At 35.3% G+C, this 26,850-nt stretch overlaps 1 protein-coding gene across 2 annotated transcripts in view; it reads right to left on the bottom strand.

Annotated features, from left to right (window-relative positions):
- The window catches only part of IFT80 (intraflagellar transport 80), a 46,073-nt gene that overhangs the window by 5,493 nt on the left and 13,730 nt on the right, over nt 1-26,850 (bottom strand). For both annotated transcript variants that reach the window (XM_084529171.1, XM_084529172.1), the window contains 12 exons: nt 22,756-22,865; nt 22,099-22,188; nt 21,145-21,282; nt 12,390-12,569; nt 9,707-9,825; nt 8,771-8,845; nt 6,977-7,140; nt 4,434-4,498; nt 3,747-3,882; nt 3,096-3,243; nt 2,165-2,336; nt 71-160 (listed from right to left, as the gene is read on the bottom strand). In XM_084529171.1, coding sequence (XP_084385297.1) covers nt 71-160; nt 2,165-2,336; nt 3,096-3,243; nt 3,747-3,882; nt 4,434-4,498; nt 6,977-7,140; nt 8,771-8,845; nt 9,707-9,825; nt 12,390-12,569; nt 21,145-21,282; nt 22,099-22,188; nt 22,756-22,865 — 1,487 coding nt within the window. The remainder of the gene's footprint in view (nt 1-70; nt 161-2,164; nt 2,337-3,095; nt 3,244-3,746; nt 3,883-4,433; nt 4,499-6,976; nt 7,141-8,770; nt 8,846-9,706; nt 9,826-12,389; nt 12,570-21,144; nt 21,283-22,098; nt 22,189-22,755; nt 22,866-26,850) is intronic.

The raw sequence follows: 26,850 nt of genomic DNA, 5'->3' as shown, positions 1-26,850 counted from the left end.
AAATAATTAAATACATTTTGCAACTATTTAACTCAGAAATACTCAGAAATGGTTAACTCCATTTTCTTACCTCACCAATTGATGCATAGGCAATTTCTGCTGTAGCCATATCTTTATTGGCAACTGCCATAGCTGCTAAACATGCCCACATAGTTTGATCCTAAAATTAAAAAAAAAAAAGCAATCCCTCAAACTTTAAATATTTAGCATTATACCATGAATGACTTCTCAGAGGAAGCATGTAAGTCCTGAAAATAATGTAGAAAAATACAACATTCCTCAGTATGCCATTCACTGCACTGTGGTCTAAGCCTCTTGTTAGAAATCCACTATTTAATCATTTCTCAGATATTCCTCACTGAAATCTTTGATGTTGTGATTGGCTGAGACTGGCAGTGTGGCTGAATGAATCATTAGTTTTCGCCCTCTCAGCCAGTAATGAATTCTTGCCATAGTATTATTTTACAACCTCATCACTGGTGTCCCCATCACTACTTGTGGAACTACACTGGACGCCAGAGCACTGAGGAAGGTTAAAATAATTATTCTAACCTGGTTCATACCAACCTGGCTTCACAAATAACTACTGGAACCATAATGCTGACAATAGCAATAATTGTTCATTTGTAGTATAGGAACAAATTCTTGATGGTGGAACAGATTATGAATCTGCTGAAAAGTAAATAAGAGCTTCAAAATTTCCATCTTTCCGTCTCCTTTGTGATATTTTCACTTAATTTTATGTTTAGAATTAAGAATTAGAAAAGCTTGGTGGTAATGGTAATAATATTATACCCTGTTCTCTATTTGCATGCTTTTTGCTTTTTTTTTTTTTTTTGTGCATTCTTAAAGAAACCCCATAAACTCAGAAAAACATCTAGGAAAATCCTAACATTTTCATATCCTCCTTTTTCACATTTAAATACACTACAACAAAAGACCTACTACTTAAGCATCTTAGAGTATCTTAAGATACAATATCTGAAACCAGCAGGTGGTTATGTATTCAAAAATATAATTTTGAATGCACTTGTCAGCCCATATGCACTCTCAGAATTGTTTTTAAATGTTTTTGTTAAGTATGTTTGATAGTAAATTTGAAAATAAACTTTTTTTGTAATGTAAATAGGTTTTTAAATGCTGCAGACAGAACTGCTGATATAAGAATAAACAGCCACATTGAGTATGTTCTAAACATATTCCCATATCCTGACTTGTAATCAGTTTTGTATGAAAAAAATAATGGTAAGACCTGTAAAGTCAATGAAATACAGAAAGTTTACCTACAGCTACAGCTTCACTATCAACAGAAAGAAAAATACTATGAATATTAATTACGACTTATACAGATGTTTTGTTTTCTATTTTTACAGATGCTTCTAGAGAAGAGGAGACCCCGGGGAGACCTTATGGTGGCCTTACAGTACCTAAAGAGGGCTGCAGGAAAGCTGGGGAGGGACTGCCAGGGAGTGCAGTGACAGGGCAAGGGGTAATGGGTTTAAACTAAATGAGGGTAGGTTTAAATTAGATATTTAGAAGAAAATCTTCACTATGAGGGAGTGAGGCATGGGAGCAGGCTGCCCTGAGAAGCTGGGGCTGCCCCATCCCTGGCAGTGCCCAAGGCCACACTGGATGGGATTTGGGCAGCCTGGGCTGGTGGGAAGGGCCCCTGTCCACAGCAGGGGCTTTGAGGTTCCTTCCAACCCAAACCAGTTTGTGATTCTATGATTTCTATGAAACAGGGGGAAGGAGGCATGGTTTAGTGGGATTTTTCTGTTTAAAGACTGCCAGACTCACCTCATCTGTTGCTGTTGCCTAAATACATACAAAAGAAAGCGAAGGAAAAAAAAAGTGAAATAGAATATGAAAAAATACTAGACAACTGTATGTGGAGATACAGAATATTTTTAATCAGTTATATTAAGGCCTATAACTTAAGCTTATTACTAGCTTCTGTGAGTACCAGTGCTTAATCCATTGGAGGTGAGAATAAACATAAGATCTGTATAATTTTCCACCACCACCAGCCCCTAATCATCAATAACAAAGCAACATGGAAATAAGATCTAACATCTGACATTCAATCAGAATTATTAAAGTAATATTCGAAAACAAAACACATCAGTGAAATTGTATCTGAATGTTGCTGATTATTAAAATTTACCTTGACGAAGCGACATAATCTGACAGCATCTTCCCACTTAGAACTACTAACATACTCATGAAGAATCACAGGGTAAGGCGAAATATTAAGGTGAATAAGTGAACCATCTGCTCTTCTAATTGTTATTTGATTTCCTACAAAATGTACAATCTGGGGATTTTTGCTAAACTCACTGTGCAGAGAAAGAATAGTCAGTTAATATTCACTTCTTTTGTACTGAAAAGAACATTAGCAACTTAAAGGAATCTTTGTTTTCAAAACTACAGTATGATTATACCTTATTTTCAAAGCATATACAAATATAAGTAAGTAGTTATTCAACAGTTATACCTATTGTAGTGCTATTGTTCTCTAAAAATAAAATGATAGTTATGCACATCCACTGGCTGTTAGGCAAATGCAAACCATGTATTTGTGCAAAAATTAGCTTATATATATTTTTCAGTAGAAATATATTTAGGTTCCAATAACTCTTAGAATGAAATCATGCATTCAGGCATTCTTTATGAAAAATTTCCTATCACATATACATGCTGAATATAACATGGGAAGTAAACACCATGAGCTAGAAATAACATTATGTACAAACAGATGTCTTGAAACTTGATTTAGAAGATACTTTAAACAGATCAATTATCTTTTTTTTAATAACTATGACAATATTTTGAGATATCTGATTAAAATTTTGCTTCTGCATCAAGATGTTATTCTACTTTTAAACTGCGCATCAATATTTCAACTCCAAACTTTATGGTATACTTCATAAAACACTGTTTCTTCACTTCCTAATCAAATAATGTTAATGTTGAAGTAATTTTGAAAGATGCAACCTGGCTTCTCATCCTTCAACTGCCAAAACTAATATAATTCTTTAAGGAATGAGTAATCTAGTTAAAAAATATACTATACTTTATATATGAGGACATACTACCTTGCATCTTTTTCGTATAGAGTTTTTGTCAAAAGATCTTTATCGACATAGACTGTGTTGGGGTAGTACCAGACTGTAAAACGGGTATCCTGAATCCCACAAAGTATGTTAGATGTGTCGTTCCAAGCCAACGTTTGAACCATTGTTCCTTAATTTAAAGATAACAGAATAAGATTCAGTTGAACAAGAACCTTCAAAATAAACGTGTACTTCTTGAAACTCTACTGGAGGAGTACATACTTTGTACTTACTGGATCATGCATCTGTCTACAGAACTTAAGACTTTTAATTAAAAATACATAAACCGAAGTGTTTGCTTTTACAAGAAAACGTCTGAAATATTCTGTATTCAAACAGCTTGAATTACTCTGAAGAATACCTCCATCTGCTATACCCTCTTAGTTGCTTACCCTGTTACGCAGTAACAAGCAATTAAATGTTAAAAACTCCTTTATATGTAACATATGAAAGAGTTATCAGAATTTAGATAGAACGTATTAAAATTGTTTCTATCACTGTATTGTATGAAAGCCAATCTTTTTTTCAAGTCCAATCTCACTAATTACAAAGCAAAAGTTTGTCTCTTATACTAGATAAAAATCTGTTTCCCTGGTAGCATGCTGATTAATGTTATTTAGACTTTTTTCTCACCTATTTTGACAATCTTCTGTTCTTTCCCAAACCTTTTAACAGAAGTGATATAAAGGTCTCTGTTCTTATCAATAAAAGCTATTTTTCTTTCACTTGTAAGTCCTTTCTGGTCCAAAGCAATTTCCACGATTTCTGTCTAAAAAGAAATATAAAAATATCTAAATTTTATTTTGGAATTTCATATCATGGAAAACGTGATATTCAAACAAATGATTTACTAAAAACAAGGCAAAACTCCTGAAAAACTGGATTGTGCAGACTCTTTATGTGTCGTCTCTGTTGAATGAAGCATTATATAAATTGAATTTCATGCAGAATAGGACAGAACTGCAGCAGAGAAGAGTTCAGAGTTTAATAATTTACTACAGAAGACTACAGAAATAGAAAGGGCAGTCCAAAAGTAAAAGCAACATAACTGTTGATCCCCCCTGTAGTTTCAGCCTGTCATGTGCAAGTGAAAAACTCTCCTATACCTTAATACAACCTAGAGTAAATCCCTTGGTACATGAACACTGCATAGAGAATCTGACTTTTTATTTTATAAGAGTCAGCTAGAGTTATCAAGTTGCTCTGTATTAAGATCATAAACTTTAATAGGTTATTAAATGTATTAATATCAGGCAAATCATTATTGATTATTAATTTCAAAATAATAACAGAAAAAAGACTTTATAGGTTTTGTCTTACCTTATGTGTTAGAGGCTTTCCATCACCCAGTGGTTTTCCAGACAAAGCATCAAATATGTAGATAACTGAAGGACAAAAACATGGTTTATTAGTTAAAATCAACAGCTTTTTACAGGCTTTTCAATCAGTTCCATTTGTTTTCAGAATATAATAAAAATGTAAGTGGATACATATTACTGGGTGCTTAGTTTACCAAAAACTTTCACGCTCTGGTCAAACAAGAATCTTAGTTTGGAAAATGCAGTCATTGTAGTCTGCTGAGCACAGGGAGGAATATTCTCATTTTGCAGTCAGAGTGTTCTATGAAAATTCCCAGATGTTATTTTCAGGGCACTGATAGCCACTGTAATATATAATGAGAAAATTAGCACTTTACTCCCTATTTAAACTCTAATTTAAACATTTGATTCAGCATCAGTTCATGGAAAACACAGATGTAACAGCATTTCAGATGCTTTCAGATAACATGTCCCACCTGAGGATTTGACATGCTACCTGTTAGCACACACTATAAAATGAACATGCATGCTCACTCCAAAGGATGGCGATGTTAACATGTTAATCCTGCTGTGCCTTTCTCTCACTAGGACACAGGATGTTGCTTTGAGGTCAGTGGTTATTTAGGCAGGAAAAAAAAGAAACTGTAAGAGCAGGTGTTCAGAAAGCATCGGTCGAGTTTGCAGAGGAGGAAAAGAAAGGGCTTTGCACAAGCATTGCTCTTGGCAGCTGGTTAAATATACAAAAGAAAACGAGTTGTTCCTGAGAAGTGGTATTTTTCTCACTTTTATGCATGGCTCCCTGCACGATGTTTATTTTGATCTCGCTGTACAAACCAATTCCGCTGCTACTATAATAGCTATTGGAAGTGAGATTAAGGGGGGGTAAGAGAAATCTACTGTTCCTAGCTGGCAAGTGAAATTGATTAACTTTGTAATCGACAATGCTTATTACAGTATTTCAGATGTGTGATTTTTTGTATGTGTGTGGGTGGGTTTTTTTGTTTGTTTGTTTTTAATCTGGAAAACCTCAACATCACTTAGAAGCTAAATGATCTCTTTTTTTATACCTATAATTTTAAAATACGAACAAAAGGTGTTCTCTCTCTTTGACCATTCAGAGAAAGAACAGGTCTCGTGTGCCTTCAACACACATGTATTTTCATGGAATAGCTGGTCACGGCTAGGGCCAGGAGCTCCTTTTTGAGAACAAGCTTTCCTCCCTCTTCCGGCTTCCCTAGAGAATGAGGAAAGACACTAAGTGCACAGATACACGACTTTTTTTTTTTTTTTTTTTTTTTTTCTGGATTACTGAAAGAGGGAGAGTATCCACATAACGACACTGAAGTTATGCCTGTCTGTGTTTGGGAGTAAATGGGCTTGTAAAGAGCTCCTGGCTCTGATGTGCAAACTGCTTCCTGCAGCACGCTCAGCTCTTAGATATTTCTATAATGCACTGCATTATGAAAAACAGACCTGCCCTCAAAATAGGGCAAAGAAAAAAATGCTTCTGCTAGGGTGAGTTGAGAAGAATAAACAGGCCTAGATAAGCCACAGCTTCCTGTGTCAAGAATCTGTTTTCCCATGTGCTGGCATATTATAAGGCTTTTTACCACTACTGGTGGGATTCGTAGCAAGAATAGGGAAAAATAAAAATACAAATCCCTGCTTATTAGCAGACCAGAAGTTGCTATCAATAGTTTCATTTGGTGAGCTTATTTTGAAAACATAGCCAGAAACCCAAGCTCTGTAAGTTACAATTTTGATGAAGATTCGCCTGTTTGCAGAACTGGTTGACAAGATTTTTAGGACACTAATAGCAATGATTTGGATCTGGAGATGCTCTTGGGTTTCATTCAGGATGATGGCCAAAGGAACAGGGTCAGAGTGGATTTACCATCAAAATCTGAAGTTTGTGTAGATACAGATACAGACAGCACTCAGTATTCTTGTATGAATTTTCCATGTTTTCTTCATTTATCCATAATACTTCTACTGTTTTTATCCTAACTGTATCAAAGGTGTCAATATGGCAATAAAGGCTGTGTTATACATACTAACATATAAAAAACCATACATACACTTGTGCAATATAAATACACAGAGTAAACAAGGCTAGAAAAAAATCCAACTTCTCACTTATCTGTTTATAATTGTTCTGAAAACCACTTATTTCTTCTGAATAATTTGCACTGAGATATATTGTTACTTATAAAAGTCCATTTTATTATTATGGAAGAGCCACCATGCAATATTTACTGCAAATATTCCATGGTTTTCCAATGTATTAGATGCAGCTGGAAGTTCAGAAACATACATATATTCTCATTCATTTTTTTTAATCAAAGGTAGACAAGACCCATCATTTTTAAGTCATTTTTATTATATTATTATCTTTAATTTATACCATCAATAAATTCTTTATGCTGTATGCTTACGTTTTATAATAATTATGCTAAGCATGGAAAACTAAGTTAAATGCACAGATGCTGAAAACTTCACAAGAAATTATTAGCAAGCATGGAACTATCAGAACTGAGAACTTACCCTTTTCATCGGCTTTGTCTTTTACTGCCAGGGTATCATTACTCAGCGATACTGTCTGGGCATTTAAAATGTCTGTTCTCATTCCTGGAAATTTTGGAGAGGAAATTAATCTTCCTTCATAGGAATATAAATAAAGTCCTCCACCATCTACCAGAAGAAAATGCCTAAAAAAAAAAAAAAAGCTAATTGCTTAATAACATAGAAAAGAAGGATGACCATTTCAACCATTTGAAGACAATTGTCTAATACCCTGCTAATGTTTTCAGTTAAATGACAATTTCTAGGCCTTACATAGCTGACACTCTGAAAGCTCTGAGCAGATGACTTCAGTTCTAATGTGAATGTTATCTTTTTCCATAAGAAATATTTATTATCTGGAATTACTATGATTTTATCAGTTATAGATAGTTTAAGATCTGATCTTATGACGCCTGATGACACAGCATATAACTACACACAGTATTCCCTGCACTTCACCACATAAGAGAACCCTGACCACTGGTTTGTGTACTTTGTGCATATATTTGAGTAAAAGCCCTAATATTTACAGCTAGCTTTGAAATAGTATTATCTGTATCATTTCCTTCACTATGACTGGATTATAACATAAAGAAAATAGAAGACACTGTTAGCAAACTGCTTGCCATCTATTTAGATGTAGAGCTTCAGTGAAATAACTTATTTGCCAGAACACGTTGCAATCTTTTATATAGAATATAAATAATTCTGCATAACAATAATTGTTTGTTAAGTACAGTATCTATAGTTCATAGACACAAAACACATCCTTTTAAAAAAACAAACAACAAAACTGTTGGTAGACTCCCAACTATTGTAAATATCATTGCCATTGGCACCAAATGAACCACCATCTGTTTGCACACAGATCTGCCAACGTAGACATATTTTACTAAAATCTTGGGTTCAGTTCTGTGGAGTAGGGATCACCTTCACTGCCATAGAACCTGTATCATGTTTGCAAACTATACTTTTAATTAGCAGCACAAAACTTCATATCTAGAATTCGATCTTCAGAATCCTGGCTACTTGTTTCCCCTTCCTGTGCTGCAGTCTCTCTGCAGTCCAAGACACACGTGTTTAATCTGGGGCACTCAATAACACAGGGAGTATTACACTGCATTATGCTGGAAAAGTTGTCCAAGAATACTTGCCCATGAGAATTAAGACTAAAATTGAAACTGAAGATTTTTGAATTCTGCTCCTATTCATAGTCCTTTAGAAGACTCTCCTACAAAAGCACATGAAAGGATCTCTGACAAATGATTTTCAGGAAATACAGATTAAAACATTTGTAAACTCAGAAAAAAATATTGCAATTTATTGTAACTATAGTACATATATGTAGGAAAAACTATCATTTTTTAAAAAATCGTCATGTTTAAAAATTCATCATTTATTTTTTATTTTGCATACCTGGCAATGTTTCTAATAAAACTTGGAGGCCAAAAATAAATTCTATAAAATATATTCCACTTCAGAAAAGCAATATAGAACATAAAAAAGAGATGTTACTGTAACATAGGAAGATTTACTTTCTTCCATAAACGAGTATAACCATACACATGTAATATATGATAAAATTCATTACCACCATCACAGATATATGTCAAATACACTGGCTAAGCCTTCAGAAGCTACTTACCAATACTGTATATTTTTATCTATTTCTAAATTTTCCTGTGTGTTATTTTGTTTTGTTTCCTAAGAACTTGGTGGCAAAGTTTTTCAGAAACACATGTTAAGAAGTATCTAATGAACATTACAGTAAGCTACCTTTCTGCTTGTAGAATCAAAGTAACTGTTCCTTCCTTCAGGTCAAAGATAAGTGGTGTATTCCAGTTCTTTGTACTACAAGAAAAAGAAATTCATCATTTTTTAAAACCATTATCATAACATACCATTGTAAATACAAAGTTGAATTCACTAAGTAAAGCACATACATTTTAATCATTGTTATAAAGGGAGTTTTCCAACAAGGAAAATGGCATATAAGAAGCCAAGTAACACTGATAACTGTGCAGTATGATCCAGTAATATTTCTGCTTTCTTTTTTGCATCCCTTCACACTACCTGTAGCTGACCTAGGAGTCTGAGTGAACAGCAAAATCATGTTTGTATGAAGCAAGTACATTTTTAAAGTACTTCTAAATTGCAGCTCAGCTCTTACAGTGATCTAGAGTCAGGATGCACGCCCTGTTACAGGCTGGATTATTGTTCAATGTCAGTCGTCTCGCTGAGCTGATTAGTTGCTTCAGCAGTAAACTTTAGATCTCAGCATATGAAACAGAGTATCATGTTCTTAAAAAATGATGTAGGATTGAATCATTCTGATTTTATTCCAAAACAACTGGCATGCCAGAAGCAGTATTCAAATAAAGTCACTGGATGGAGTCACCTAATGGGGACAAATACATTTGCATCCAGCCATCATTACTGCTGCCTCTATCTGAAAAGAGCAGAAATATTTGTAGCCACGTGTTGGTGCATTGACTGGCTGTACAAAAAGCCAGAAGAGGTTGGAAGAAAGGAGGACAGAAGGAAGGCAACTGTACTGAAATATATTTTGTTGTATATGATGCTAGACAGAATATTTCAATTAGTTTCAAAAACAAATTGGTCGTGAACTACTGTACTTCAAATAAAGTTTCTGCTGCTTTCTTACAACAGTTAAATAAATTCAGAAAAGCTTCATGAATACGTATTACTTACGAAAATACATAACACTGAAGAGAAGTCGAGACAACCAAATGCCCATAGTTCAGAGAGGCCTTGATAACCCTGTCACGGAATTCCAGTAAATCAACAGCATCATCAATAACGTTGTGCACCTAATCGAGAAAAATCTTTGGTTGAATAAAATGTCAATAAATTAAATGAAAATTATTGAATATTATATACTTTCTTATTGTAAGCACATGCTGATACTGTTATGCCATTAGTAGAAGAACAGAATTATATTGGAATAGGCACTTTCACAGTACTGCTGGGAAACTTAAAACACAAAGGTTCTATAAATTCTGAATAAACAAGGAATATGCTTTTGAAACAAATTTTGGGAAAAAAAAAAAAAGTAAATTTGCTTTAAATGTAATTTTTATCTGTTAATTTGCTGTCTTTGTGAATGGATGTTCTATTCAAAAATCAAAAGCATAATCATTGTTGGGTACTCCAAGAGTCAATTGTTAAAAACATAAAAAGTACAACAGCAGGAATGCTTAAGGAATAAAAGTTACTCAGGATGGACTTCCTTAAAAGAAAGAAACAAACAATTAATGCTTAATTGGAACACAGAAGGTATAAGCAAAATATAATACATGGAGCTGATAAAAGCATCAGTGATCAAGGATGTCTGAAAGTTCCCATTTTAACACTCACTGTTCAGCTGGTTAAACAATTTGAAATGTAATAAATACTTCAGTGATCCCATCATGATCCCATCTGAACACTTAGCAATAACCAAGGTTTTGATAAAGATATACTGCCTAGTTACTAAACAGTTCTGGCTATTTAACATACTAAAGAGAAATTTAGGATATGACCTTGCTAAGTAGGCTGTGTCGTTTCTGTGAAAATTTGCTCAGATGACAATGTTACAAGCAAATCACAGTTTGCCTGTAATCAACACAGACTTTTGAGCTCAAAAATATCTTGATTGTAGTTGCATGAAATCTACTAGGGTGGTAATTTCTCCTTGATTTTCTCCATTCTTCAACCAATTGCAAAATGAGGATTGAACTCAATTATTATGGAAGTCTAGAACAATTTCCAAAGGCATATTAATTTTTGTGTTTACTGCAGTGATGTGTCCCTAATTAACTTTGCCATTGCAATAATAAGGACAAAAGAATGCATCTAGAGAGTTTTTGTAAATAAATGTACATTGTAAATAAATACAATGTACATAAATATATAGAAATAAAATAAAATAAAATAAAATAAAATAAAATAAAATAAAATAAAATAAAATAAAATAAAATAAAATAAAATAAAATAAAATAAAATAAAATAAAATAAAATAAAATCTTGGATCAGGGTTAGCTATCCTTCCTTGGTTGTTTGCATATTCAAACTCCCTGGAGTTATTAACAGAGCCCATCTGTTACGAGTCGATGTCTGGGAATGAAAGAAGAAATATGAATTTTTACCTGCTAATTTGTCTTCTGTGTTCCCAGACACTGACTCATATTATCCCACCCACTAGACACAATTGTTATACAGCATTCCTGTTGTTACAACTTTTCCCAATTACATAGTCAACATGAAAGAATCGAGACCAAAAAACATTTAAGGGCCTAATTAGGAATTTAGGAACTTGAATTTGATATTGAAAATATTGGCCTGGTGTCTAATATCAAATGTGTAATTTGGAAAATTTGTAAGATGGAAATCTTATATTACCCCGCTGTCCACAGAGCAAATGTTGTGAGTCAGTGTCTGGGAACACAGAAGACAAGTTAGAAGGTAAAATTCATATTTTTGTATTAATTCCCAGATATTTGGTAACCTAAATGTGGATCCAGGCCAACATTTTTCAAAGGAAGGATCCTGAGCTTAAGCTCCAGAAACCACATGTAGGGCCTGCTGGTTTCCAGCAGCGCTGAGACTTGGCAGCTCCCCCGGAGCTCGGTGCCTATGGCTCAGCACTCAGGGGCTGGAAGCACCCAGCGGGTACCTGATGTGTGTTATATGATACATGACAGAGTTCTGTACCTTTGGAAAATCTGGATCTAGGCTGTAACACAGCATCTGGAGCAGATAAGCAGCGACAGCCAGCAAGCAAATGGATCTGGAAACCCGCTGAGACAGCAACATTCATCATAGCTTCACTAACGACACGGGCACAGCACACCTACCTAAAGGATCAGCTGTTACGAGGTGCATCAGTCCCTCCAGCAACCCATGAATGCAGGTAAGGCAAAGAAAGTTCCTCTGTATTGTCTACACTTGGTCATGCAGCTTCATCTTTGCTGACAGTTACTGTAACACTATTGAAATAATACCATGCTTTGGTTTTGGCCCATGTATTTGTATTGTTTTCTGCATAAACATTTTCATTACACTTGAAATTATCTCTCATAAGCTGCCTCCCACAGCTAATTTCACACGTTCTTCAAATGGGCTTTATTTTATTCTGGAGGATAAAGTACTTCTGGCTCATCTGGCAGTATGGTTTAGCTTACAGAGATCTGATCTGCTGTACAAGAGATAATTATTTATGTTATTTGCTAACTCTGGCCATTCGATGATCTTAACATTTTCAGTGATGTGTTCGTGGAAAAAATGGATAATCAATAATATTTGTTGTTCAACAATTAAAAATTCAAATCTTGTATTGAGAAAAGCCTTAGAAAGCTAGGACTCGGGATGTACAGTTCTGCATTGTTAGGATTACCTGCATGGTTCTCCTCTTAATCAATGTTATTTCAAAGTTCTTCCACTCCCAGCGCTGCTCCACAACATGGGCAAAGATGACGTGTCCATTGCCACATGCTCCAGCTAGCTGAGTGCCATCAACAGACCAAGCAATATTAAATATGCTGCCAGTGTTGGGCTTCTCTAAAGCATAGGACCACTTGCAGAAAAAGAGAAAACAATTCTTAACCTTTTTTGCACTTTTTTGGGGAAATAATTGATTGTAATAAATAGAGTTACTTGCATTTTTTAAAGAAATGTATCAATGTCAGAACTTTTTATCACAACTTTAACAAGCAAACCAGAGATTAGATTCTTAAATTGGATTACTGGAAAAGCGGGGACACAAAAAAGAAAACCATCAGGTATGGCAGGAATGAAGAATATCACAGCGCCTGATGTACATTAGGTAAAAGTTAACCAGACACAGTATATTTAAAGCGTACCCAGCCATCCATAAACCTAGATGATGGCTACATAAAAATTAAGGAAGCACACTTAGGAACAATAACACTGGTTACGCTGGTACAGTAGGCTACAGTCCTAAGTGTGTGCATTCAGTTTATGCTGCAGTGGCGGCCACTCCTGCTAAGCTTAATTTTATTCCTTTCCCATATTTACGTTTTCTCCAGTGAAGAGCTTTCCTCTTAAATTCCCTCAGCTTAATGTGCAAGACTCCTCTAAATTTAGGTGGATCCTTAGCAATACATTCTTGTCAAAAACTAGAAGAATTATCAGACCAAGACACCCATCTTCTCCGTCTTGCTTCTCAGAAACGCAGTCCGAACAAGTCAGCCCAAACCTGAGAACAAGCATTTCCCTGAAAGTGGGTGACAAAAATGAAACAGCCTTTTTATGGGCTTCGAGGAAGAATTTAAACCAGAGTTTAAAAGGAGAAGCAAATCTCAACTATAGCCCTTTCAGAACTGTACAATAGAATATTTTTAATAGCATTTAGCTCTTGAAGAACTACCTGAATATTCAAACACATTTGAAAACTTAAGAATCAAATCATTAAGAACAAACATGTGATCGAAGTTAAATGTAGACACTGGATTCTCGTGACTTTCAGATACATGATATTACACCAAAGGGGAGACAGCTGGAAGAAAATACTCACCTAATGTCTCTAACACATTTCATGCTCTGATTTCTTTTGCAGTACCCATAAGACCAAAGAAATATGAAGTCCTTCACACAAAGTCTTTGTATGATTTATACAAAATGAAATCACAAAAATCGCACTAAAATAAAGGTGTCAGAGCAACTTTCAATAGCAAGGAAACACAACGGGATGGAATTCAAGCTCCCAGTTGTGTTAACGATGTGCAGTGTACCCTCTGAGATGACTTACTGAGTTACAGCTCTTTTAGCGCCGAGGCACACGAGGGTGAGTGAAAGACAATGTCAGCACTGACTGACTTTCCAATTTCAAGCACTCAATTTTAAGGTTTCAGCTTCCATGCCTCTTGGCTCAGACACACCATTCACTGCCTGTATAATCTACAGTTGGGGAAGGTAATTACTTTCTTCTTCTTTTTCCTCCTTTCTCCTTTTTTTTTTTTTTTTGAGAAAAGTCCATAACTTACTCTCCTGTCTCAACAGGATGAGTGCTGTATGAGACACTCTATAGTAATTAAAAGCATATCTTTAATTTTTGTCTGACATCCTCACATGGGAAATGAGCAAGCTCTTGAGTTGCAGGGCCAATGATTGCAACAAGCACGCTCAGATTGCTCTACATGTCCTCCTACATCTGAGACATTTTTCACAGCTGGCCAGATGTGGTCTGAAAAGAGTGTGAAAAAGTGCTATTTCAAAGCTGGGTATTAGGATCTTCTCAAGCAGACAGGATTTTTTTTCTAAGGCCTTTTACGTCAGGTGAAGGCTTCAAGCCATCAGCTAAGAACCGCATCATGGAGCTTGAAGCATCTGGCTTTAGGGCTACTTTTTTATGCAGAGCAGATAGACTGCACCTCTGAAAGAGAATACATTCCTCAAATTACTTTTTTTTAAAACAAAAGTCTGCTTTTCTTTCAGGTATTTCAAACACTTAGTAACATGTTTCCAGATTACAACCTAAAATATATGCATTTAAAAAATATATAAAACAGTTAGAAAATTTTATTTCCTATTCCTTTCAGAAAGCACCTGATATAATTCAGAGCACTGCTGTGATTCATCCTCCCTGAAGATGTCTGATACATCACGCACACAAAAAGCTATAATAAATAAAGATAAATTATCTCTGCTTTTGCAATATCGACACAATTTCTACAAACTGTTATGCATCTCCTCCAAACACTGGGTTAAAAAATAATCAGGGTATGGCTATGACTGTATGAATGACTGTACAAATGTTCTTCCAACATTGTCCAAAATGCTGCAATATTATCCTGTGGTATTACTCTTTGGCTTATACTTCTCCTGTGTCATAATTAATTCTTTATTGAATTCAATGAACTACCTCAAGAACAAAACCAGTAGTTATAGAAGTTTCATTATATTAAATGAATACCTAAAAGCAGTAACTCATGCTTCCCTCTTCTGATTACACAATGTAGTAAAAGTAGACGAAGCACTGCAGCCATTGAACATTGTCTGACTTCCAGAAATGGAAACAGAGTAGCCTCTTGAGACGGGGGTCAATTTTAATGAGCAAATTCAGAGGAACAAGGACAGCCTTTCAAACGCATAATATTGATAGATCAAGACTCAATATAAAGGATCGAGTTCATTATTATTTCTGGACTGAGTGCAGTAAGTTAAGAACGGTTATCCACATAATATCGCAGCTTAAACACGTTGAAAAGAAACGTAATGAAGAAAGAGCATTTTGTTATACTTTAAATGATAAAAACAATACTAATGTCAACCGTGGATGGTTCATTGTTCCTGGCTGGTCTCTGTTCAGGGTCTCTTTACAAGTGTGCAGAGCTTGGTGCAGGGAGTGCTGACACAGGCTGAGCTAAAGCTGATACTGCCGAGCCTCCCCATCAAGTCACCCTGCACAACATACCTAATCAGCTGGCTTCACCTTTGCTAATTTCGCCTTTGTTTACAAAAAGAAAACACGCGAGCTCCCTTGCAGACCATTCCGGGATTCATAGAGCAGAAGAGACCAAGAGGAACCGCACGCTCTTGGCCCCGCACAGCCCGACCAGGCTGACACTTGCACAAGGGCTCAGCTCCTGCTAAATGAGAACTTTTACTTGCTTGTTTTAAAGTGAAGGACCAGTCTGGCTTGCACCTTGCTGGGGAATTCACATTAGTGCATTGGTAGCTGATACCTCAAAACTTATTGTAGTCTGCATGCCTGTTAAGGCTGGCAATTGATGTTTTGGAAGCTTCACTTCAGAAAATGCCTATTAATTTTCTCATTTAACAGAAGACACGTAAAATATTACAAGATTATAAAATCAATTATCCAGAGCAAATCCATACTTGGATGCTTTAGAAGCACCTGAATATTCATACACATACAGACCTAGCTTGTAGGATGCGTAAGTCTCTATACGACTCCACCCTTATTTTACTGAGTATAAAACAAGGCTTATTGTATAAAAAACCACCCTTATCAGCCTTCCAACTCCCACCACACCAGCATCCACAGAAGATGCTACAGGCCACAGACATTATGCATTGCTGGTGGTAAGGAATCCAGAGCTACGGGTGAATATAGAGCAACTTACTACCTGGGAAGGAGAAACTTTCCTCAATGTGTGGACTAAGAAGGGTTCCTGTTGCTTTCTCAAACATTTGTTGAACTTAGCTCCGGTAATTAAAGTTAATTATCAAAAAAACAACTAAGCCAGTACCTCCGGGGGAGGTATTATGCTGCTTTCCAAAAATTCTCCTGAAATCCAAGCACGCTCTCGTAATTATTGGACCCCAGAAGAACTAAAAATAGGATGACAAACTGTCCCATATAAATTCTTAACCTTAGAAAATGAAACATTGATGTAATTCTTTATATAGATTATTACTTCCATAGATGATCCACATGTTTTCATTTTCTTCCAGAAGTCACATTAGCCAATTCTAATAAATTAAAATATGTCAGCTTGGAAAGAATTGGTCAGCAACATAACTCCATGGGAAACCCATCTGCAATTTTTTATTTTATTTTATTGAGCTACAAAGAATTCAGAATCTTGATTGTTAATAAAGGTAGATGAAATGGAGACAGCACAGAAAAAAAAAAAATACACAAAAACCTTATTTTGCTACAACGCCAAATGCATATCTGTGTGAAGCAAGACTAGATGTAATGGGATCAAAGCTCATTGTAACTCTATAGGAAACAGATTTGCTGTGATTTCCATAGTGCTGTAGTTTAGGACAATTCTGAATAGCATGAAAACATGCATCGTATACAGCCACTTTCAAAATCTTGCCATCTTTTTTATATTAATCTAATATGCAATGGTAATATAAAGGACATATTATAATGTTAATTTTACACTAGTCACACATCACACTGTCCTGAATGGAAATCATGGTTTTAAAGAGAAAAACTTATATTATTTTTAAGGCTTCTCTGTAGATATCTGCTACACTGTAGTGTTTAAATCCTTAGATTTTTTTTTCCCCCTCATTTATCGATAGTTTAAAAAATAAGGAAAAAAGAACACCGCTAACTATTTAACATATAACCAACCCTGGATATCAAATAATGCAATCAACTCTCATTATATTTGTCTTCTTCAGAGAAAACTGAAAAGAACCATGCAACAACTAAGCTCAATTTGAGCCCTAGCACTGTACTTCCACTTGCTTTAAATGGGGTGGGGAATAGCTGTTACACTTGCAGATCTTTTTCCTTTATTTTCTACAGATATTAAGGCAATGTTCCCTAAATTTTATTGCTGTGGTTTTTATATTGTTCTTCTACTCTCCAAAGCACTCACGACACAACCTGTCTTAGGAGCAGATGGGTAGGGTCCATTTTCTAAGGCACTTATGTGGGAGTGGAGTGGAGAAGGAGGAAATCAGTGAATTTCAGTCATTCTTACCATCTCTTGCTGTGTAAATATTTTGACCTGATCAGTAATGTCAAGGGAAGCACGCAGAGCCACAGGAAATAGCTTACATAAATGAACTTTTTAAGCATTACCCTTCATCCAAGTGATTAGATTTGGAAAAGCTGTGAACACCAGGAGGGTTCAAGTCTATCTATCAACACATCCAGCATTACATTTCAATATTTATGCCTTAAAATTAATCTTAGTAGAGGCAAAATTAATCTTAGTAGCCTCTACAGGATTAATGATCACAGACACCAGGGCAGAAAACACATTCCAACAGTAAATATACTTTGTTTGTTATTCTGTACGGTAGCCATAATAATTTATTTTAGATAAATAAAGCTATCAAGAGCAAAGGTGATTTTTAAATGAAGAAATAAAACTTTTCTAAGAGTTACTGTTACATTTTTACTTTTCTTTCTTAACATACAGCTGCCAGAACAAAGTATCCAGGAAGAAAAAGAGAAGAAGGAGAAAAGAACATACGCTAACAGAATTTAATTTAATTATGTCCCAAAACTGAACACATATGCTACAGAAGAGTTAATGATATATATATCGCCTGATGGCTCCCTAAGGAGCAATTTGCCAATATAGCTCCATTACATCAGACATAATAAAAATGTCTATGTTGACCAGTAAAAGCCAGGTCTGGTTCTCTTCAAACTCCATCACTCTGGTGGTATGTGAATCATTCTTCCTTTTCCCTCAATACTAGCAAAGCTAGTTCTTCAGTAACTATTTACATTTAATGTCAGGAAAGAAACTTTCATTAAAAATCACGACTTTTGAAGATAATAATTTATCATTGCTAGCTGCTAAATAGAGAAAAACATCTGGCACTAGCTACTGTACATGCCTTTATTTCTTTGAGAGTTGAGTAATAAACCAGGTAAAGAGCCCTTAATTTTATGAAAAAATAAACTTACCTACATTTTTTTTTAAAAAGAAGTCCACAAGCAGACTTATTACTATATACTGATTAAAAAATTGCTCATTTTCAGTTAGCAGGAGTTTCAACTGTACTTACAATAAATTAGATTATATAATGGCTAGCAAGAAAAACAGTAATGCCCTGGGGATCAGAAACAAAAGCTATACAAAACAGCCTACAAGATGGCAGAAAAAAATATCTAGTATTTGTCTTCCTTTTCCAGAACATCAGTCTTTGCCACATTAAACTGAAATCTATACTGAGTGCAAAATGTTATTTAAATTGTTGGCATCACCCACACAAGAGCATATTTATTTCAGTTTAGCGTTTGCTAATATAGCTCCGTAATCCCAGTGCTCAGAAGGGAGGCAGAAAGCGGTTGTGGAAGAAGAGAGCATGGTTTAGATTGCTCTTGGAGGAAGAATACTGGTGGTAATGGCTAGTCTGGTTGTTGAAAGCACTGCATTACATAACGTAGTCCAACACAGATGTAATTATACCGGTATTAATACAACTTATTTGGCTGTAAAATATGCTAGATGTGTATAAACACTTCTACAATGACATATTTATATAGGGAGATGGAAAGGCAACAGAGCAGGTTACTGCTTTAATTACATTTTAAGTGGAGTTACATGGAGGAAATGTAACTAAATGGAGGAAAATCCTCTTATCCACTTTGCCTAGGAAAAAAAGTTTGGGGGCAATCAAAAAGACAATGACACACTCTCCACGCCTAACATTAACCCAACCAGAAGGATGCCAGGGAGAAGAAATGATGTCCCCACTGGCGATATAGACTGTGAGCAGCTACCTGAATGTCCCTCCATCTGAGAACTGAGTGGTGACCACACAATCATTGTGATTGCACGCACAGACTATTTATCCATTTTATTCAGAGAGATGCAGTATTTAATTCTGAACAAAACAAAGGCAGAGAAATCTAACAGTAAGATATATCTGCTTTTAAAATAATAGTTTCAATGATGAAAAAAATTACAAGATGGAAATTGTAATCTGTTGTAACAAATAATGTTTGCATTGGTTAATGTGCATTTTCTCTTTGTATAATCCACATGAAATGCGAGGTGATAAAAGGAAACTTCTCACAGTATATTTGTTCTCAAAACACATAACAAAAAGAGACAGGAAATATATTTTTTACTTCTATATCTTTTACTTCAGTATTTTTTTAAAACCTATGTGAAAGGTACCTGTTCTCGTTTGCACAAGTTAATAAAGCTCCAACTCAACTTTACTCTTCTGAACTTTCTAGTGTGTTTGTAACACATGGGTAATAAAAAAAATCTCCTTAACACACATATCTGAAAAATTCACATATCTAAATAAAGCAGACTATAAAAAAAATCTGCAGAGTAATGCTTTCCAAAAGAAAATTGCATGTGAGGTGTTTTCTTTTCCTTCAAGACAACTACACACAAATTTTACTTATACGGATTAAGTAGCATGAGAAATTTCTCACAGCAAGAGGGAAAGGCACAGAAAATTGAAGCAATCCCCACTTCAAATTTAAAGGCCTCAATTACATTTATTTTTTTCAGGGAAGATTACCAAAATCAGAATCAGTACAGAAAGTGAAATATGAAGACTCAGAGATCGTACCCTGCATGCCTCTCCTCACACAATTTTTATAGGCTATTCTTCTGAATGTAAAGCTACCTGAAACGTGCCGTCCCAGTTCACAGTAGGGAAAAACCCAAGGTACTGAGGATGCCCCCAGACACCACAGCAAACGCTGCTTTCCCAACCTGAGCAAAATGGCAATGAATGCAACAAGAAAAGAGGTAGAGAATGGGTCAATGAAAGTCCCAAACCGGCAAGGTTTGATGCAATTCGAGCCTGAACAAAAAGATGCAGAACCACAGGAAATCCACAGAGACAATCAGGTCAATCTGTGCTTTGGGCTAACTTTTTTAGAATACCAGCGAAGGCAGATGAAACCACATTAATTTTAATTGGAGACCAAGTTGGAAGAAAAAAAAATACTAGGTCAGCAACAGCAAACTTGGAGTAAAGCTGCAAGTCAAAAAATAAAAGCAAACGACGACAACAAAATGAGAGGTATCTCCTTTAGGTGCGTCTTTCTTCTGCTAGAATTATTCTACACTTAGGGAGTAATAGAGAAGCTCAGATGAGAGGATTAAACTATGTCTTAGCTAGAACAATTATGCCCCGTTCCTACATCAGAAACAAAAGCATGAATGTTCTCTTAGCTCTTCTTTTACTATGGCCTTAGCCTTATTATTTCTAATGTCTGACAATTGCATTTTGTGATCTTACAAAATGTGCCCGTCAACTCTTGGAATATTTTAAGGAAAAATAAGCTAAATAATATATGCATAGGAAATTTTACTCTTGCATTTTTTCTGCATGGACATTGTTCTTTTATCTCCTTTTTTAAGATAGTTTATTGTCATACACTACTTGCTTTTTTTCAGTTAAGAGCATTTCATTATAGTCTTACAGGATATGCTTATAAATTTTTACAGTTTTAAAGGATTTTTTTTTTTAAGCAAGCAAACAAAGAAACAAGCAAACAAAAACGAAAAAAGTGTAATGCCCTGAAAGATTTATTTAAATCTTTCTTTAAATCTTTCTTTAAATCTTTAAATTATTTAAAGAATTTTTACCTACCAGAACATATTTAGATGTGCAGCTAGGCAGATCGAGAAGTATATCCCAAGGAATATTTACAGTATTATCAATAAATGTGCACAGTTCTACATCTGCCGTTTCTCGGCATTATTACTTACCCCAGTTTTATCACATAGACGTAAAGTATGAAAAGACCCCACAGCAAATAATTCTCCATCCCCAGACCAGGCAATGGATGTTATAGGATATTCATGGGGCTGTGAGCTGTACAGTAGATGTCCATAACTGTCCCATACCTTAAAAAAAAAAATAAAAATGTATATGAGCACACTTTGAGTGCACCTTTACTTATTCTAGAGCTCTCATTTCCCCTCATGATTACAAAAGTTACAGAAATACAGTCTCCAAGTTACCTAAGTGTATTTTTGTGTAACTGGAAAAAAAATCACACATCATATTATATTATTACATCTTTCACTAAAGGCTGTTCTTAATCAATATCGGTTAGTTTAATGCAATGCACTTGACTTTGCTGCTATGGCAAATACTACATTGTGCTCTATATAAAATATTTTGAAATAATGAGTTTTGTTTCCTGTACTTTACTGAAAGTCTGTAACGTAACGACAAGGTTTATTTTATTTGCACTTGCTTCCCAAAAATGCAAGGTACTCCTCAAATTTCTAGACCAAACAGATTTTCTCACTGAATGTAACCACTAGGAGACCAGGAAGACAATTAATAGCATCAAGTCATTTGCAGTGCCTTTATCTCCTCTAATTTTGTCATTACCCCTTTCAGATATGTCAAACACGTTATAAGTTACATTATTCCAAGTACTCATTTTTATAGTTCTACGTATTTTCCTGTAGGAGTTTGTTTCAATTGCGTTTTACTAGTTTTTATTCTAGTATACCTTTTCAGACACACTTCTAATTTTATGCTACTAGACAGAGTGAGACTTAAAATAAGTTTCAAGTTTTCCTTGAAAACTGAAAGGCTTCTCATTTAATTTTAAGGTTCTCGGTGTTGTTAAAATTAGAAAATTTCAGAATGCCTAAAAATATGATTTTGATAATTTAGTTTCCCTTAAAAAGTTAACCAGTACACACCTTGTATTTACAATCTTCGCCTGCAGAAAGAATAAGTTCATTGACTGAGTTCCAGTCAGTTTTTAAAATAAGGCCATCGTGAGCTTTCCACTGAAACAGAAAAACAAAACAAAAACATAATTGCTGCAAGTCTGAGATTTTCTATGTTTAATACTTATCATTAATCATCATTTAGTAGCATTCACACACTCCAGTGTAGATCAAGGTTTTCAACAATACAAATGCAGGGGCTTATTCTCTTCTGCAGAAGAATAAATTAAAGACAGCCTGGAACAAGGCCGAATGAAAGCCTAACAATCTGCACGAAGAGAACGTTCCAGAGGACTGCTGCTGTATCTTTCAGCTTTTTTTCTAACAAATGGAAAGGCTACTGCATCTCTCTGCTTCCTCTTTGTTCATTTCTGTAAACTAAAAATTATTTGACAATATCTATTGTGGATATTCTTCAGGCACGTGATTAAGCATTTCCCTGTTTGTAAATAATTTCCTTTCTCTCAAAAAAGGAAGTTTTAGTTGAAATAGGAGGTGGAGAGAAAAAAAGAGCCACGTGCATGCTGCCTGGAAAATTTTAGCACAAACTTTTAATGCTTGGCAAAGCTATAGATAACTGAAAAGAGTTTTCACATGGGAAGTGAGACCTTAATGTATTAATGATACCTGTAAAACTTTAACATTTGGTTGGAGAGGTTTAATAATCAGCTGCTTTCCTGAAGTATAGAGAACCTTTTCAGAATCAGGTCCCCAGGCTACTGAGTACACCGGTGTTCCTGTAGACACAAAGAAAACATTTCTTATGACTTAACTGATCAAATTATGCAGAAACTGCAACAGCCACTTCAAACTGGTTACTTCAAATCACACATCAAAGATTCAGGAGTAGGAGAGCCAGCCTACAGGCAACCATTTGTCCTCCACATGTGTCTGTCTGCACTCACAGCCACATTTACTGGTTCACTTCGTGTTTCAGAGCAGCAGTAACATAGACACAACCCAGAAAACCAGCTCTGAAGACCTTCAGCTCACACTGCACAACCTTCCCACACTCCTCAAGGAAACAAAAATACATGGAGTGAAGTCCTGGAAAATGCAATCAAGAGAATGAACTCCTACCACGTTCAGTGGGACCACTCTGAACTGAACTCTGAACAAATCACCTACACTTTCAAAAATATATAAATAATTGATGACTTTTCCAACGCTACATCTGGGTTACAGAAAAATGTATACAGAATTATTACTGCTATAGGTAGTTCTGTATTGCACCAAAAATATTTTTTAAGATGCCCAGGATCCATAAAGAATACTCTAACGTAACACTTTTTTTTTTTTTTTGGTTTGCTGCACTTATAAAACAAACAAGCATTGCACATACAAGCAGTTTACAAAATCAAATGACAAAAGACAAAACTAGTAAGAGTGGCCTGCAGACTTCACAGATATTTCCCAAATAATTTTTATTATTATTATTATTTTTTCAGATGGAAAGCTCCACAATGGCAAATCTGGAATCAAACTGACTGTTCTGTTTTACAGACATGTTATGTTACAGTTTTTAAATGACCTGTTTTGAAAATAGAAGAAAGTGAAAAATTGCACTGAAAAAGCATCCAGGAAAAAAAAAAAAAAAAGACTTGCCAACTATGCAAATATTTTCCGTAGTACTTGACAGGATTAGTCTCCCCTCAAGAAGAATCAAAGTATTACCCTACTTGATTCCTTGCAAATAGAAGTAAAATATTGAGTAGAGCATGTCCAAACATTTGTTTCTATCACAGAAAAAACCCTGTAGCAATGAGCAGCAAGTTTCAGCACAGCCTCAACAGTACAAGACATGGAAACTGCATATAAAAGTGCAAGGAGAGGGACTGGGTAGTAGGTCCCTGTCGGATCATTGTTCCTTTTTGTAAGACTTGCTTCAGTATCTTCTGAAATGGGAAAGAGAAGCCTTATTTCATGCCTGTTTTTCACCTACCAGCTGAACATCCTAACTGGCAGAAATAAGTCTGTTGATGACAGGTTCAATTGCCTAAATTTCTACCTGAGAAATAAGAAACCTCAGAAAGAGCAGTTGTTACAAGCTAAATATTTGTATTTGATGACTTCATAATTTTAGAAGAGGAAAACAGAAAGCAATTCTCCTAAATTCTCAGAAATCTGCACTTCGTGGGGATTTATGCATACTTTAGCTAGTAACTAATTATCAAATTGATCAAATGAATTAATATTGAGTAAATAAACCATTTTAGTATAGCTGTTATTTATGGTAACAAAAAACCCCAAATGCCTGAGAAATGCTCTTAGGCAGTAAACTTTTCAAATATACTTCTGTCAATAATGCTCCATCTCCAAAAAAAAAAAAAAAAAGAAAAAAAAAAAAGACGGGTATTACCTCTTAATGTGAATATTTTGAGATTTAGATAGCTAAGTAATTGAACTGACATATTGACTTCCCTCAAATCATCTAATACCTTACCACTTCAGCCTTCAGATGTTTTCTATGAAGAGAAAAAGGTTTTATTATGGCAACGTCAATTCAACACACTAAACTTGATTCGAGCTTCCACATGCTCAAAACCCTAAACTGAAAGTGATGTCATTGTTCCTGAATATTTCTGTACCTTGTGCATTTGCTTTTATGAAGTCATTTATTCTATGTTACTTAGAAATATAGGATGATGTAATTTCTGTTGTCAACCATGATAGGCGTCAACTCAGAAACATACAGCACGCATTAAGCAAATCTGGCACTAGCTATTTTCCTACTGGCAGCAATCTATGCTTAAAATGACAAATTCTGTCACCAGCTGCACAGAAATTCTAAATAAACTAATTTTTGTCCTGCTCTGATGCTGATTTAACAATCAGAAGACTTTTAGATTTAAACCAAATGTTTAACTTTTTTATGATGGCTGACTACTTAACCACAATTTCCAGGGCTTAACAGCAGGAGCTAAGTTAACTCATTTCCTTCTGCACTTAACAAGAACTTGGTTGGGAAAAGACTGCCAACACATTGCACTGCTGTGCAAAGAAAAGTTCAGCAGGACAGAAACTGCAGTGAATTGTACTGGTGATAAATAGCTTGAGGACAAAGTACTGTGACATAAGATGTGATAAAAGCAGAAAAGGTGGACTGAGAGATGATCCGAAGAAGGAATATCAGCATGAAGCACACAGGGTGGGCTTCTTCACATCTCAGTGCTCTTCTTGCAGAAGTTAATCCCCAGTGAATCATCCCAGTGGCCAATGTGTGTAGCAGAGAAGGAGCTAAGGTTGAGTGCCAGAGTGATGGAGCAGCCGCTCAGACACTTTCAGCCACCGCAGATACTTTGGTATTTACAACAGCAAGTCTGTGTGAGACTTCTCCCTTTCACAGGAGTAGAAATATTAATTCATACAATGTATATCTCTCTATTGCAGCACTATATGTCATTTTGAGTCATTTTTTGTGTCACTTTGAATACATTTTGAGTTTGTCCCCTACAAAGTAAGCTCCACTTCACACCACCTTGTATTTAGACTGTTTCCATTCCAGATGTTGTGGATTTGCTTCCAGTAACCAGAAAGGTAAAGGAAGAAGATGAAGATACTCTACAGGTGAAAAAGTGAGCTCGTGCTCAAAGAGCAATACAGCCACGAGAGCAGCACACGATGGCCAAAGGCTGGATGCAGCAGAGGCCATGGGCTCACACGAACTTGACTCCGTGCATTGGCACAATGGAAGGCCACGTGGCCACAGCACTCCGTGTAAGTTCCAAAAAAGCTAAAAAAAGGGGAAAATATATGTTCATGTTTTTCTAGTGAATGGAAATCCAAAGATAGAACAGGCACGTAGACCATCAACCAAAGATAAGAGCCTGAAAATTTATTTCTAATACAAAGAGTGGAATGACCAGAATGTTAGCAACGGTAATCCTTGCATTTCTCAAGATTATCAATAATGAAGTGAAAAATTAGCTCAAACTCAATGTAACGCTCTTAAACAACATACACATTTCTGCAGAATCCTATTCTGACCTTAGGTATGTCAGCAGCTTACAGAATGGTCTGTGGGAATCTGATCCTATCATGTTTAAAGGGCTTTGGAGCTTCATAGGTCCTTATCTTAAAACACGAATACATAGATAATTATTTCAAGCAGACCCAATTCTTACAGTGTACCAAAAATCCTAACAAATCAATGGAAATTCAACTTGCATATTTCAAACGAGAAGTTTAGAAACTACATGAAACCTCAAATAAGCATATAAATACATAAAAAACTTGAAACATACCAACTGAAAAATAAAGATGAGTTTGTGAGTTTGTGCTTCAAGTTTTTTTTCCAAAAGTCACAGTTCAGTTAGCTTTCCTTTTTACATTGTAAGCATGAAAAGAAATATTACATCTGAATATGAACTTCCTCAACAAAATTGAAATACATTTTACATTCACTCCTGTGGTTAAGATGCCTTCGACAGGTTGAAAGAATTTAGATAATTTGTTTCAGAAAGAGATAAGGGTCTGACATTTAACCCAAACCCAGGTGCATGTGGTTTCTTAAAAAATGTCAAAAGGTCACATGATCTCAATGTATGAAGTCTGAAAAACAAAAATCTAGCTCAGTATCTGCACTGAAATAGTACAGAAATGTTAGAAATTGTAATTATAAAAAAATAGCATTTCAAAAATACCAAACTTCATTTGTATAAATACGTATTTTCAGCTTGCACTGTTGTATTTATACAATAATGTAATTTTAAATTGATTTAC

Source organism: Aythya ferina, assembly GCF_964211825.1.
Source record: "Aythya ferina genome assembly, chromosome: 9".
NCBI lineage: Eukaryota > Metazoa > Chordata > Aves > Anseriformes > Anatidae > Aythya > Aythya ferina.
Note: the sequence above shows the minus strand (reverse complement) of the source record. Positions and strands in the feature narration are given on the sequence as shown.